The sequence below is a fragment of the Podarcis pityusensis genome (genome assembly GCF_964106645.2).
Source record: "Podarcis pityusensis genome assembly, chromosome: 17".
Taxonomy (NCBI): Eukaryota; Metazoa; Chordata; class Lepidosauria; order Squamata; family Lacertidae; genus Podarcis; species Podarcis pityusensis.
In genome coordinates, this window is record NC_138042.1 from 5,620,203 (window position 1) to 5,633,927 (window position 13,725).

General features: G+C 47.2%; 1 protein-coding gene across 1 annotated transcript; it reads right to left on the reverse strand.

The window, feature by feature from the left end:
• Positions 1-463: 463 nt before the first annotated feature.
• On the reverse strand, positions 464-13,603 carry GPKOW (G-patch domain and KOW motifs). The gene is given in 12 exon segments (XM_080988197.1): positions 464-1,675; positions 3,987-4,072; positions 4,683-4,752; positions 5,279-5,435; positions 6,869-7,004; positions 7,217-7,349; positions 8,645-8,855; positions 10,384-10,490; positions 10,591-10,730; positions 11,682-11,827; positions 13,262-13,570; positions 13,572-13,603. Coding segments are annotated over 12 exon segments (1,644 nt in total). The 5' UTR covers positions 13,589-13,603; the 3' UTR covers positions 464-1,543.
• Positions 13,604-13,725: the final 122 nt, after the last annotated feature.

The following is a 13,725-nucleotide window of genomic DNA, read 5'->3' on the forward strand; positions in this document are numbered from 1 at the left end:
GCTGGAGGAGTACTGGTGCTGGTGCTGGTGCTCTTGAGAGTCCCATGGATTGCAAGAAGATCAAACCTCTCCATTCTGAAGGAAATCAGCCCTGAATGCTCACTGGAAGGACAGATCCTGAAGCTGAGGCTCCAATACTTTGGCCACCTCATGAGAAGAGAAGACTCCCTGGAAAAGACCCTGATGTTGGGAAAGATGGAGGGCACAAGGAGAAGGGGACGACAGAGGACGAGATGGTTGGACAGTGTTCTCAAAGCTACCAGCATGAGTTTGACCAAACTGCGGGAGGCAGTGGAAGACAGGAGTGCCTGGTGTGCTCTGGTCCATGGGGTCATGAAGAGTCGGACACGACTAAACAACAACAACAACAACATCAAGGCAATCTGCCTAAGGAACCAAGGGTCACAATGGCAGAGAGACAGTTGCACCTGTCCTCAGAATCATACTACCAACCACACAAAGAGAAGGAAAAATATGAGGTTTATTTACAGCTTACAGCACAATTTAACTAAAAAGTAATTCATGGAAGTTGGTTCATTTGAAAGCTGGGTCCTCCCATGTTCATTTCCACAGCAGATGAAAGCAAGTTAGGAAGACATGTATTTTCCACATGCCACTTTTAGGTAACCACTTACACAACTCTTTAGAGTGCACAGACACCCAGTTAAGATGACCAAATTTGTGCAGGTCAGCATTCTGAAGCTATTGCTATAGAATGACTTTAAGATAAGTGTACTTCCTTCTTTTGGGCATACCCTGGTAAATGCCTCATCTCTTGTCCTCATGAAAGACCATCAGTTTAGCACAAGGCAATGTGTATTCTCTTCTGCCCATGAATTGCTTGAAGATATATTCCCACAGACACTGTAAGCATAGGTCTATCAGCAACAATAGGCACCATTCTGGAAAACCCAGGATAGACACACATTATTTTAGATTCCATCCCTGAATGCTCAAAAGCATTTTTAGATTAAGAGCAAGCTGTCTCACCTACAGACACACACAATACCACTCTCCCTCCTATGTAGATCATACAAATTGCAGTAGTCCATCTCTAGAGCACAGCCTAGAGTTCAAAAAGAGATACCGAAAGGTATTACTGATTAAGGAGCCCCCGAGAATCCTGGATCTGTATCAGACAGATTTAGACTGCTTTGATCTGGGGCCAGCCTAATTGCTTGCTGCTCTAGAACAAGAGTTGACCCGCAACTTATTTGGCTGTGCTCTAGATTTCATTCACTGTGTATTTTCTTGCTTTTGGCAATCTTTGACACTCATGTTCTAGAGTGCTGTGATTGGTTTAGAAACAAGTCTGTGCACATTGCAAGCAGCCTCACACCTAGAGCTCACATATATATATATTAAAAAAAACACTCTAGAAAATTGTGGGGGTGATTTGAGCACCTGCCTTAAACATGGAGGCAGTCTTGTTCATTGTCCTCTAATGTGCTCAGCGTTCCACTCCCCGCCCTGAAGAAACAAGGCTGCCCCTTCAGTCTAGGAGTTCCTCTGTCCTGCAGATGTTATGTATTCTGGAGGGAGCTCAGTCGTCCTCTGATCCACCAACATAGTGACAGACAGCATCATACTCTAGCGTCAAGACCTTCTCATCTTCCTGCTGCAGCTGCACCAGTGCGCGGCTCTGCGCCTTGTCTCGACGAAGAATGCGGCCCACCTAGGTGGAGAGAGAGCAGAGAGTAATTCATTGCCTGAGACTGCAGAGGGTTTGGGTGTTTTTTAACAGATGCAAGCACGGGACGTGGGTGGCGCTGTGGGTTAAACCACAGAGCCTAGGACTTGCCGATCAGAAGGTCGGCGGTTCGAATCCCCGCAACGGGGTGAGCTCCCGTTGCTCGGTCCCTGCTCCTGCTCACCTAGCAGTTCGAAAGCATGCCAAGTGCAAGTAGATAAATAGGTACCACTCTAGCGGGAAGGTAAATGGTGTTTCCGTGCGCTGCTCTGGTTCGCCAGAAGTGGCTTAGTCATGCTGGCCACATGACCTGTATGCCAGCTCCCTCGGCCAATAAAGCGAGATGAGCGCTGCAACCCCAGAGTCGGTCACGACTGGACCTAATGGTCAGGGGTCCCTTTACCTTTACCTTTACCTAACAGATGCAAGCATGCACTGCTCTCTCCATGCACACTGCATATCATCACACACCATGCGTATATGTGTGCTTAGCTCCACTTTCCCTTCTGCCCTTGACTTTTCAAGTTAAGATTTCAACATTGGCATGAGCTTTATCAGCAAACACTGCCTGCTGTTTGCAGCTCTGGTTATGGGAGTCACTTGGACAGGGATAGCTTAGCCACAGCAGTGCATGCATTTGCATCTTCGCAACTGGATTGCTGCAGTGCAGGGCTGCTTTTGGGCTTGGTTCAGAAGCAGCAACACGGCAGCAAGGTTGGAGAGAACAGTGGTTAACTGTGAACATGCAACACCAGGTGTACAGGAGCTGCACTGGCTGCCAATTAGCTACCAAGCCACATTCAAGGTGCCTATGTGGACATAAAAGCCCTATGCACCAGGCCAGTCTTTGGAGAGCCTACAGACACCCTCTTACCAGGGCCACACCTGCTGACTGTGCAAGGTGTGGTGACGTGTGAGAAGGAGTTTTCTATAGCGGCACCCCTGCCCTTGCTGATGGGCTTTAGGCATTTTGTAGGCACATTTTTATTTACACAGGGATTTGGTTAGCTGACCAATATTGTCACTCTTACAGTGTTCAGATGCCAATTTGGTTTATCATTGCTGTCTGGTTTTTCATAGTTTTATCATGTATCATATACTTGTATATTGCACCCCATTCTGGGATTGATTTTAATGAAAAGCTGACTATAAATTACATCTTCTGATCACCCAGACCTTGCCTACTAAATAATATTGGCCTGGCACATACCATCTGCTGTGTGTACTGCATTTTTAATCCAAGTTTATGAATTACTGTATTAGTTTAATTATGGATTAGGTTTTCTTGTTTGGAACCACTCTGAATGTTTTGTTTTTAATATCAGAGCTTTATAAATATTTTAAAGGCACACTGACACAAATGTTAGCTTAGTGTCTCATTTCTTTGCAATATCAGCTATCTTATGGGATAACGTGTGGGGAAGGAAAGGAGAAAAGTCACCCTCCCCTATTCCCCACTCTAGATTAAAAATGAACAAACCCTAACCATTCAACTCTGTTCTCCAAGATGTCTGCAGATAAAATTCAAAATACTGTTAATGCTTTCCAACAATCACACCTAGCACCCACTTATGTAGCTTATTCATCATCTTTATTGCAATAACTGTAAGACATAAGCCCACATCATTTTAAATAAATAAATTTAAAGTATTGCTTGCCACCTTGAACCCATGGGCTATAGAGTGAGAGGGGAATGACATTTTTACATGCAAGAGGTGGCTGTGGTAAGAGAGGAAAAAGCACACTACACATGTTCAGAGACACTGGGTTGTATTCAACCATCATACTTAGAGCAGATTCACTGAAATGGCTGGATCTGCTAGTCATGTCCATCAATTTCAGTGAGTCCACTCCAAGTAGGACTAACATTGGAACATTATTGTTAGGAATTTGTGGGCTGAGTCTTGACACTGAAGACCATTTGAGCAAAGCCTTGGCTTAAAAGCTACACCCAGGAAGCTGAATCAGGAATGTAGCCTACATGTTTCTGAAGCCAGGACAACAAAGAAGCCCACCTCCACTGGAGTCATTCTCTGTCCAGTGTTTTCTTGAATCTCTCTCACTTCATTTGCATAATTTGCATGTGTGTGTTTTTTTTAGAGGAGAATTGCGCAGCTCATATTCCAATATAAAGAGAAGCTCAGAGACCTCCCCAGCAACTCTCAGGATTCTCTTGCACCTGGAAAAAGTACTTCACTGTTGCTCCTCTGCCATCAATACCAGGTTCATTTCATGAGAGGCCCAACCTGTCTCGTGGTAATGGCTCAGACCCCACCCATCGTGATCTGTGACTCACCCGGCCAGCCTGTTCCCCTAGCACCACCATGACCAAGTCCGAATCACTTCGAGGGATAACTGTCTCCAGCATGGACTCGTGAATTCCTGTGGAAGGAGGAATCAGAGAGTTGGAAGGAAGGGACCACAGGGCCATCTAGTCCAACCCCTTGCAATGCAGAAGTACTTTTGCCCAACGTGAGACTGGAACTTGTACCTCTGTGATTAAGAGTCTCATGCTCTACCAACTGAGCTATCCCAGAGGCTACTACTTCAGCCATTAGAAGAGGTCAGATGAAGTAGCAACAATCTGGGGGGCCACTAGCCTGGTCACCCACAGTTTCTCCATCTAATTACAAGTCACATTCTAAGACCCTCCTGCTACCCTTGGCTGAAGCTAGGGCTTTGGCTGCCATAGAGAGAAATCTCTCGCTTTCCTATAGGAAGGCCCCTTTGCAGCAGAGTCCACCTGTACTTTCTACCCTTCCCCCTCCAAGCTGCAGATGACAAACTGGATCCACCTGGGAGGGGCTCCAAAAACAAACTGGGGTTCTAATGGCGTGGGGTGAAGCACCCAGCCTTTTAAGCACTCTGGTCCTTACTATTTACTGCTTAAGAACAGGAAAATGTTCTTCTACCTTAACTATATGAGGGCAGTTTAACTACACAAAGACAGCCTCAGGTTCCAAGGGAAGGCCAGGGATAGGAACACACTCACCATCCAGAACGCGACCCTCTTCTGTTCGGCAGACACACGAGTCTGGCTTGAGGACATCTTCGATTACCATCTGGAGGGGAGTGGGGTTGGGTAGGGTGAGAAGCCAGCACAAGGTTTCATGCCATTTTGCCTCTAAGATTAGAGCTCAGGTACAGGCTTGGTCTTGGTATGTGGGGAACTCTGATCAAAAGGGAGTTTAACCTCAATACAGTAGAAAGCGTTCACATTCTGAAGTGGCACGGGCATCTCTCAGGACTTCATCACCACAGCTTTTAATGGGGGAGTGCAGAGAGGTTTTGATGCAACTGCTGCATTTTTATATAGTTGTTGTTTTCAAATAAGCAACTCTCCAAAAAAAACCCAGCCCCGCTGTAGCCCAACGTTGGATGAAGGGTCCCCCACCCCCTCAAGACAATTAACTTTGGAAATCTATCCTATGGCCCAAATGACAGGTGGCATGGGTGCAGACTTGGCACACATGCTCTGCTGCAGCGCTGGCAACTGTTTCAAGGGACAGCAGCAAGTGGGGGGGGGGGTGCTGAGTGAGGCCTCCTATAAAACTGGCCCGTGTTAAAAAGGGAACTTCCATGAAATACCTTGGTATTGTAGTATTTGCCTCCCTTGAAGAGCTTATCCACAAAGCGGACTCGCAGGTCTCGCCGCAACCAGTGAGAAGATCTGGAAGAGGAATTGCTATTGCTGCTGCTGCTGCTGCCACCGCTACCCTTATTCTGCTTCACAGCACGGTCATCTCTATGAGCAAAAGGCACAGAAGCAGTCAAGTATTAGTGCCACTCATGAGGGATCGCCGCTAAAACCAGCGGCAAGTAACTTGTGGCCCTCCAGATCAGTGGCTGCTAGCCACGATGGCTATGCTCTGCCTCCACGCTCAGTATGTTCTGAAGATCAGTCACTGAAAACTGCAGCTGGGGAGAGTGCTCTTGTGCTTAGGTCCTGCTTGCGCATTTCCTTTGGGGCACCTGGCTGGCCACTGTGAGAACAGGATGATACACTAGATGGGCCACCCGTCTGATCCTGCAGGGCTTTCCTCATTTTCTAGAACAGGCATCCCCAACCTTCAGCCCTCCAGATGTTTTGGACTACAATTCCCATCATTCCTGACCACTGGTCCTGTTAGCTAGAGATCATGGGAGTGTTAGGATTTTTATCTCACCAGCTGCTCAGCGAGCAGCACAATGGTTGTTTATATCATGTGAGTGTCTGAGAGCGTGAGACAGGAAGTCTCAGCACAGTCTCAGTACTGTAAAAAGTTACTTTCGCTTCTGTGTGAAGTGTGCTCTTCTGTACTGCTGCTCAGAGAGAGCAGACATGCTGGTGGATTCTCTGTATATAGACAGATGAATAAAGTAGTTTATAGCTACTGATTGTCTCTTTCTTCTGCAATGAGATGCCAGAAGACGAGTGTGCTCCTCTCAGGAGGGAGGGGTCGCTTATTACCGGTCTCTCGACTGAGGAAGATTTACAGCCAGAGGGTGACCACCGGAGAGAGACCTCGGTGTATTGGGTGGCCTTCCCGGGCGTTTTTCCAACAGGGAGTTGTAGGCCAAAACATCTGGAGGGCCGCAGGTTGGGGATGCCTGTTCTAGAAGCTGTTAGAATGATAGCTCCAAGTCACCTCTGACCACTCTGACCGGCATAGATGAGTGTTGGAGTCCAACAATATCTGGAGAGCCCCAGGTTCCAGATCCATGGTTTAAACTGTACCAGGTTGTATTGAGATGAAAAGCTTTGTTATCAAGTAAAACACAGCCCGGGGGTTGGAATAAAGGAATAATTTCCACTACCTAAAGAAGCTCACCAGGTGCTGGGTGAACTCTCTCACACGCTCTGGTTCACATGTAACACTAAGTCAAGATTTGCAGTTTGTTTCTCCGCAAGTGCCATCATGCAGCTTGTTCATGGTTAAACCAGCGTTTATTCTTACTGTGCCTTAGAATGACTTGCAAACTAGTCCACTGTCAGCTTCAACAGCTGTCAGTTAACCTGAGGGGTCTTTGCAGCAAAGTCAAAAGATGCACTGTGGTCCTGGCAGAGGCTCCTCTTGAAGGCTAGAGACATTCTGTGAGAATCTAGCCTTTACTAAGCCGCCAGCAAAGAGGCGGCTAGTACAATTGCTTCTCCAGAACTGGCTGCACAGTTGCCCCACCCTATACTGATGCCATTACCTCTCAGCCCCAGGTGGGTGCTTCCTCTTCCTCTCCTTCTCCTCCTTTTTGTCCTCTGAAGTTTTGTGTTCTGATTCATACTTGGTCCCATTCCTCTGTTCTGCCTCCTTCTCTTTGTGGGCCTTACTGAGGCGGCCTGCAGTGGGAGGGGCAAAAACAGCAAACTTGAGGGGACGCTCAGACTGAAAGGGGGAGGCTGCATAAGCTGTCTGCTCATTTGCAACCCAAGCCCCCAAAGCAAGACACAGGCAAATGTCAGAAATGTACCGGAAACCCCAGACTAGATCACAAAGGAAGAACTGAAGGCAACATTAGGTGACCTCATTAGGGAAGGGAGCCAAAACTTACTCAGGTCTTTGGCCAGTTTATCATATTCCTTCTGGGTCACAGGTCGGACTCCGTGCTGGCTCACAGTTACTGTTTTCCCACCAATGGCCAATTTCACCATGACACGAGCATTATCTCCATCTACGCCTTCAATCTATAGAAGAGCAAGAGGGAAGCAAAAGGTCATTCAGAAAACTACAATGCCCAGAATGCCTTGGGTGTAACAAAAATGCAGAATTTGCAGGGTGGGTGCTAAAGTTGACTTCTACTAACATAACAGGTTTTCCCCTTCCACTCCTCCCTCCCCTGCATGACCCTCAAAATCTGCTCTGGAGGATTGGCAGATCATCTGGAACAGATCTGGGGGGCACACAGAGGGCTGCGGAGGTGGGTGGAGAGAAATAAAGGGGCAGTTGTGTTGTGCAAGTGGAAGTCCTTTCTGCTCATGCACAGATGGAGTTGGATTAAACCCACAAATAGTACTCTCTTCCCAAAGTAGGAAAAAGACAGGCAAATATGGAAAACAGAGCATAGTTTTGTTATGATCCTTGTTCATATATTGGACCAAGCTCAGCTATCTATCTATCTATCTATCTATCTATCTATCTATCTCTTTCCACTGAGTAGCCTGTAGAGCAGGAACAAAGAATAGAACCTATACTTTCTGCAAAACTTACAAAGCAAACCTCAACTCAAAGACCCAAAATAGGCTGACCCCACCAAACTAGTACAAAGACTTTGAGGCAGACGAGAAGTCCCCACCACAACCACCTACAAATAGGTACCAAGAAAGACATCCCAAGGAAGCAATTAAAACCTGGAAAACCAGCTGTATCAGCCCTGATGAAAAAGATGGCAGGATCCAGTCAGTCTTATGTCACAGGTGCCCTGTGGGTGGGTCCATTCTCCGCCTTCTGATTCAATTATGATGCACATAGTTATTTTATTTATATTCCACCCTTCCTCCCAAAGCAGCACAGGGTGGCATACAACAAGCAAAAAAAACCCCCTATTTACAACATTTTAAAAACAATTCCAACATATAAGCAGACTAGGAAAGATCTCTACCTAAAAGTCTTGCTGGAAAAGAAATGTCTTCAGTAATTGAAAAAAAAAATTACAGATGGTGCTTGGCTAATATTTAACAGGGGATAATTTTCCAAAGGATGGGTGCCACAGCACTAATAGCCCAATTCTTATATTGTGCAGAGTGGGTAAGATTGACTAGGAATATAAAGAGACACTCTTTCAAGTATCCTGTTTCTGAGCTGTATAAGCATTAAGTTGGGTGGAAAGAGTCAGGGTAGAGGCTATATGCCTTTCCTAGTGAATGTTTATGCCTCTCTCAGGAGCCCCTCCTGCTTGCTCGAAGAATACTAAACCCCATGTCAACACAGACCTGAGCACAAAGTGACAAATAGCAGGAGTTCGCAGAAAGAAACAGCTCACCTTCCCATACAGCTCCTTGTGAGGTCCAGCCTCAATGTAGACTGCACCTCCTGGAACCAATCCCAATGGCTCATCCTTGCTCTTGGAAGGCTCCTCGCCAGGTTTGGGGGGTCGCCGGGGTGCTGAGGATTGTAAATCCTGGGCTGCTGAGCGGTCTGCTCCAAGACCCAGACCCTTGGGTCGAAGACGGTGCTCCGGAGGCTTCACGTCTCTTAATGTGAGCAAGAAGAGGAGCAGGATGGGATGAGAAAGAAACACATCACTGACCCTGTCCAATTTGGGGCAGCATTTCTACCCACAAGAAGACAACCCTGTACTGTTGCATAATGGACAGAAGTGGGCATGGAAGCAGTGGACTTGAATCTTGGCACAGCCACAACTCCCGGGGAAAGTTTCCGCCAAGCAAATTTGGGGTGTCTCAAATGAGAGATTTCAGCATCCATGGGAACAAAGGTTGCAATGCTACAGAGCCGCATCTACCAGTGAGGGCTAGGCATGCCAAGCCAGAGGCATTTACAAAGGGTTTACCACAGCCCATCACCCACTAAGCTGGGAAAACCATTCTTTACTTTTGCATTCAGAACGATGCCAATTCTACCAAGTGATTGGCTACAGGAGGGGTGGAGAACCCATGACCCTCCCAGTCTTTAGGGACTCCCAACTCCCATCAGCCTCAACCAGCTTGGCCAATGGTCAAGGATAAATGGGAGTTGAGGTCCAACAACATCTGGAGGACCAAAGGTTCCCCATTCCTGGGGTACACACACACACACTCTCTCTCTCTAGCAACACTGCTCCAGCTCCACCTTTTCTTCCCTTCTGACTGCCTCTCTCCAACAACCTTCTTAGGACTGCAGCTAAATTCACTTCGGCTCTGAGTTACTTTAACCTGCAGAAGCTTTTTTCTAAAAAAAACTGCTTTATGATGTCTGTGACATGTGACAGGCCTCCCATAGGAACACATTCCCTAACCTCAAGCCCTGGAACTTTTTTTGGTGCAGAACCGAAACTATTAGGTCATAACTGGCTTAGAATATATTTTGGTAACTGACCTTGGACTGAGATAAGGCATGCTCCCTTACAGATCTGTATTTTCAACTATAATCTTTCGGCTACACCCTTGTTCAAGCTGTTGCTGGCCCACACCAGAGGTTTAATGCTAAAGATCATACTAAACCCCTAGTTCAATACAACCTATGCGTAGAACTTTTATTAAAATACTAGAAATGGGTTAAAATTACTCCCCACCTGCTTAATTGTGGCCATTATAAAAGTAGCTTCAGCAAGGATTAATGCTGTGGAGCATTCCAGCAAAGTGAAGAGAGTTTCACAGTTGCAAAGCAGGCCACTCCAAACACCCTGCTTTATGTCCTTGTGGAGTCCACCATGTTCAGTTATCACTGTCCCAGCAGTGCAGCCCACACAAGCATGCAGAAATAGGATGGAGTCCAAATCTAGAGTAGATTAAATTATTATCTGAACCTCAGCACATCCAATACCCTTCCTCTCCCTTCCCATCAGTTATTTGTGAACTGCCAGAATATGGACCATTAGCTCCTTGAGATTTTTCTGTTTATTTATTATTAATTAAATTTCTATACCACCCTTCATCCAAGGATCACAGGGTTGTTTACAATATAAAAAGATGAAAGTAAATAACACAGTAACAAACAAAAAAACAAAAAAGGGGGGACTTAAGGGAGGGAGGGAACTCCCCAAATAGCTCAGCAAGGACTCACTGCTTGAAGGTGTTCCCAATGCCCTCGCCTGCTTTCCAGCCCATGCCCTTCAGCATGGCAAGACCATAGGCTTCTACTGGTACCTCTTCATAATCTGCCTCAGTTGACTAACAATGTGAGGGGAGGAAAAGAAAAAGAGGACACGTATTAAACTCTCCTGAATAGAAGCTCAGAAGGTTGTCCACAGAGACCCACCACCACTATTACCGATTCTGGTCGGAGGCTGACATCCACTTTATCTCCATCTTCGTAGCCATCAGGGACACGATTCTGCATGAGGAGGGGAATGGAAAGTGTAGGGTCTATCTTGGTGCCACTCTCCCATTGCTCCCGCGACTTCCTAGATTCTGAATGCAAGGAGATCAAGTTGTTATTATTTATTAATTTATATACTGCTCACACACCAAAATGGCTTCTAAACATTTTACAAGTTGAAAGCCCATTATGAACTATCCACACGTAATAAAAACGTGCCACAAAACAATTCTATCAAAAAATAAAATACAACAAGCAGGTTTAAAAGCTTAACAATTAGAGCAGTTAAAAGGATCAATTAAAACAGTTAGATCAACAGGTTCATGTTCAGGGGAATGATTGTCTAAACAGGTGCGTCTTGAAGAGCTAGCAGAATGACAAAACCAAGCAGCCTTGCATATTTCAGCAGGGGGGGCATTCCACAACACTGGTGCCTCCAACAAAAATGGAAAATGTCTGTGTTACCACAAACTGATAATCATCAAACCATGATAAAAACAATTAGGTTCTATTTCATGATTTAATGTCCTTACTGGGCATGGCGAAACAATTAGCTGAAGCAAAAGCAACATACTGCAGAGCTAAGGCAAGAAACCTCAGTCAAGCAGTCCTTCCTAGGCCGGGTGTGGGGTGGGAGAGGACAAAGGTCCAGCATAGAGTACAGCTGTTTGTAAAAACCAAAATATCTGGATATTTGTACTAACATCTTCATTTTTAAGGAGTGTCAAGTCACCTAAGGTGGAGTAAGCAAGCCTGATGGTGATCAACAATCCTGACCTCAGCTTCACAGCCTTGGGAGTGCCTCCTGAACCTTGATGTTGCAATAGTGACCAGAAACGCTTTTTGTCAACTCCACTGACAAGGACCATTTTCTACCAATTCAGAGTCACTTATGCCTCCATAGCCTATGAGTGAGGTGACTAGCCTGTCTGGTTACTGTGATGACCAATGGGGTAAAAAAATCCAACCTGATGTTTTCTGCTCCAGTTCTCAAGGATGGGAGAAGGCTGCAATTCTAAGAAGGTGGAGTAAGGAGTGCTCACCTTCAATGAGCTCCCTGACTGCTTGAGCCTCTACGCAGCTGTTCCCATCCTGTTCCTGGGGTGGTGCAGGGTCCTCTGGCTTCTTCCATTTGTTCTTCTGGATCAGGGGAATGACAAGCTCTTTCGGTTGTGGGGCTGGCCGAACACTGCAGAGGAACATACACCAATTAAGACCACAGAGGGATAGCAAAGTACAATGGGGTGAAATTCTGACAAGCTTCATTCCATCACCCAACTGGTGCCCTCAAACTTGGTGGGAGAAACAGAAACTGCTTTGAACAAAACATATTGGTAGAGCCAGGACTACTGATTTGTAGTTTCCCTTGGGGTGGGGAGCAGGATATGGCCAACCCACTGCAGGACACTTTGACAGGTCAAAAGGGGTCGCCTGTCAATCACCTGGCATTATATGATTTAGAGTGAACTCCTGATTCTTTCTTTTGAATCTGCCACTGTTTGCAGTAGTGGCTCTAAGTGTCCTGTGCTATCAGATGACTGACAGATGAGCATGGCCTGGCCAAAACAACCTTTCAGGGCAAACGGGGAGGTCTGGTGGGCTTAATAAGGCCCACCAGCCAGAGGTTCCCCCACCACTGACCAACACATTCAGGTAATTTGTTGTGTTACAAACACACACACACACAGCAATTTTGGACCACAACAACAACTGCAGAAGGACACAAACTTTTTCAAATGCCTTCACATGCACTGCAGAGGAACTTAAGGGGGGGGGGGAATAAAGGTTACTGAGCCTGCAAATGACTGACAAAAACAGTAATACAGGTAAGAATTGCATCTACTGTCACTTGCTGATATGACCAGCAACTAACACTACATTGTTGAAGATTAATGGTCGTCCTTTGCTAAGAAATACTTGTGTCTTACAACAAAAAATACTGTATACCTTTCACGACCCCATGTCACCCTTCCCTCTCCCTTCCCTCCACTGCCAAGGTGAAGAATTTAAGTTCATTAGGAGAACCCATCTCTGTATTTGTATTGTGGTGGAAAGTCCAGATCACACATTGGGATGCAAGTGTTTTGTGCAGCAGCTGCAACAGATTGGCAACCTGTGGCTCTCCAGACGTTTGTGGGCTTCCTGTCGGCCTCAGCCATCATGGCCAAGGATCAGGGATGGTTAAGTAACATGAGTATGAACAGGGAAGAGACAGGCAGATTTCTCACCCCTGATCCAGGACTGGGAGGTGTTTCTTTTTGTTTCCCAGTGTATTATCAATAAAAAAATCGGTGTGCTGCAAGCAAATTTTTCATCTGAAAGTGTGACCCGGGGGGGGGAACCTGCGAACCAACACTCTAAAATAAATAAATAATCCAAAGCCCTGTGACATCCCCTCTGGCATCTCGGAGAGAAGGCGAAGGCAGAGCCTGGCACGCTAGCTTTCTGCATGCGGGGATATTTCCCCCTCCCCGTCTCTCTCTCTCCTCAGCCACGCCAGAAGCGGCACCACCGAGCCCGCCAGGGACAGGCGCGGCTTGGCCAGGCGCAGCCCAAACCAGCCGCTCAAGCGAGCGACTGAGGCGCCGCGCAGACGACCCCCGCCGCCTCCTCCTCCAACTACCTTTGCAACTCGCGCCCCTCAATGGCGGAGAGGAAATCGGGCTCCTGCTTCGCTTCGCCGCCGCCATCCTGCCCCGTCACGAAAAGAAACCGCCTCCGCCCAGTTGTCCGCGTGAAGCCGAACGACACCGGGGCAGCTTGCGCCCCCGCTGGCTTCTCGGCCCCGTCCGCCATCTTCCCTTCGCTTCCTCGTCGCTCCTTCCCTCCCTCGCGTGCCTTTGGCGTCACTTGCGTCGCCCGCTGGGCATCATGGGAGACGGAGTTCCCGGGCCCCTCCCGTCTCCGTGGGAGAGCAAGCGGGACGGGGGGGAATAACTACAACTCCCATGGTGCAGCGCGGCAGAGGGCTTCTCGACTCCCTCAAATCTGCGCAAGAATAAAGCAAAACACTACAACTCCCGTGCTTCCTTGCGACAGCCGGCGCAAGCGCAGTGATCCGGGAGGCGCGCACGGCCTTCAAACTGC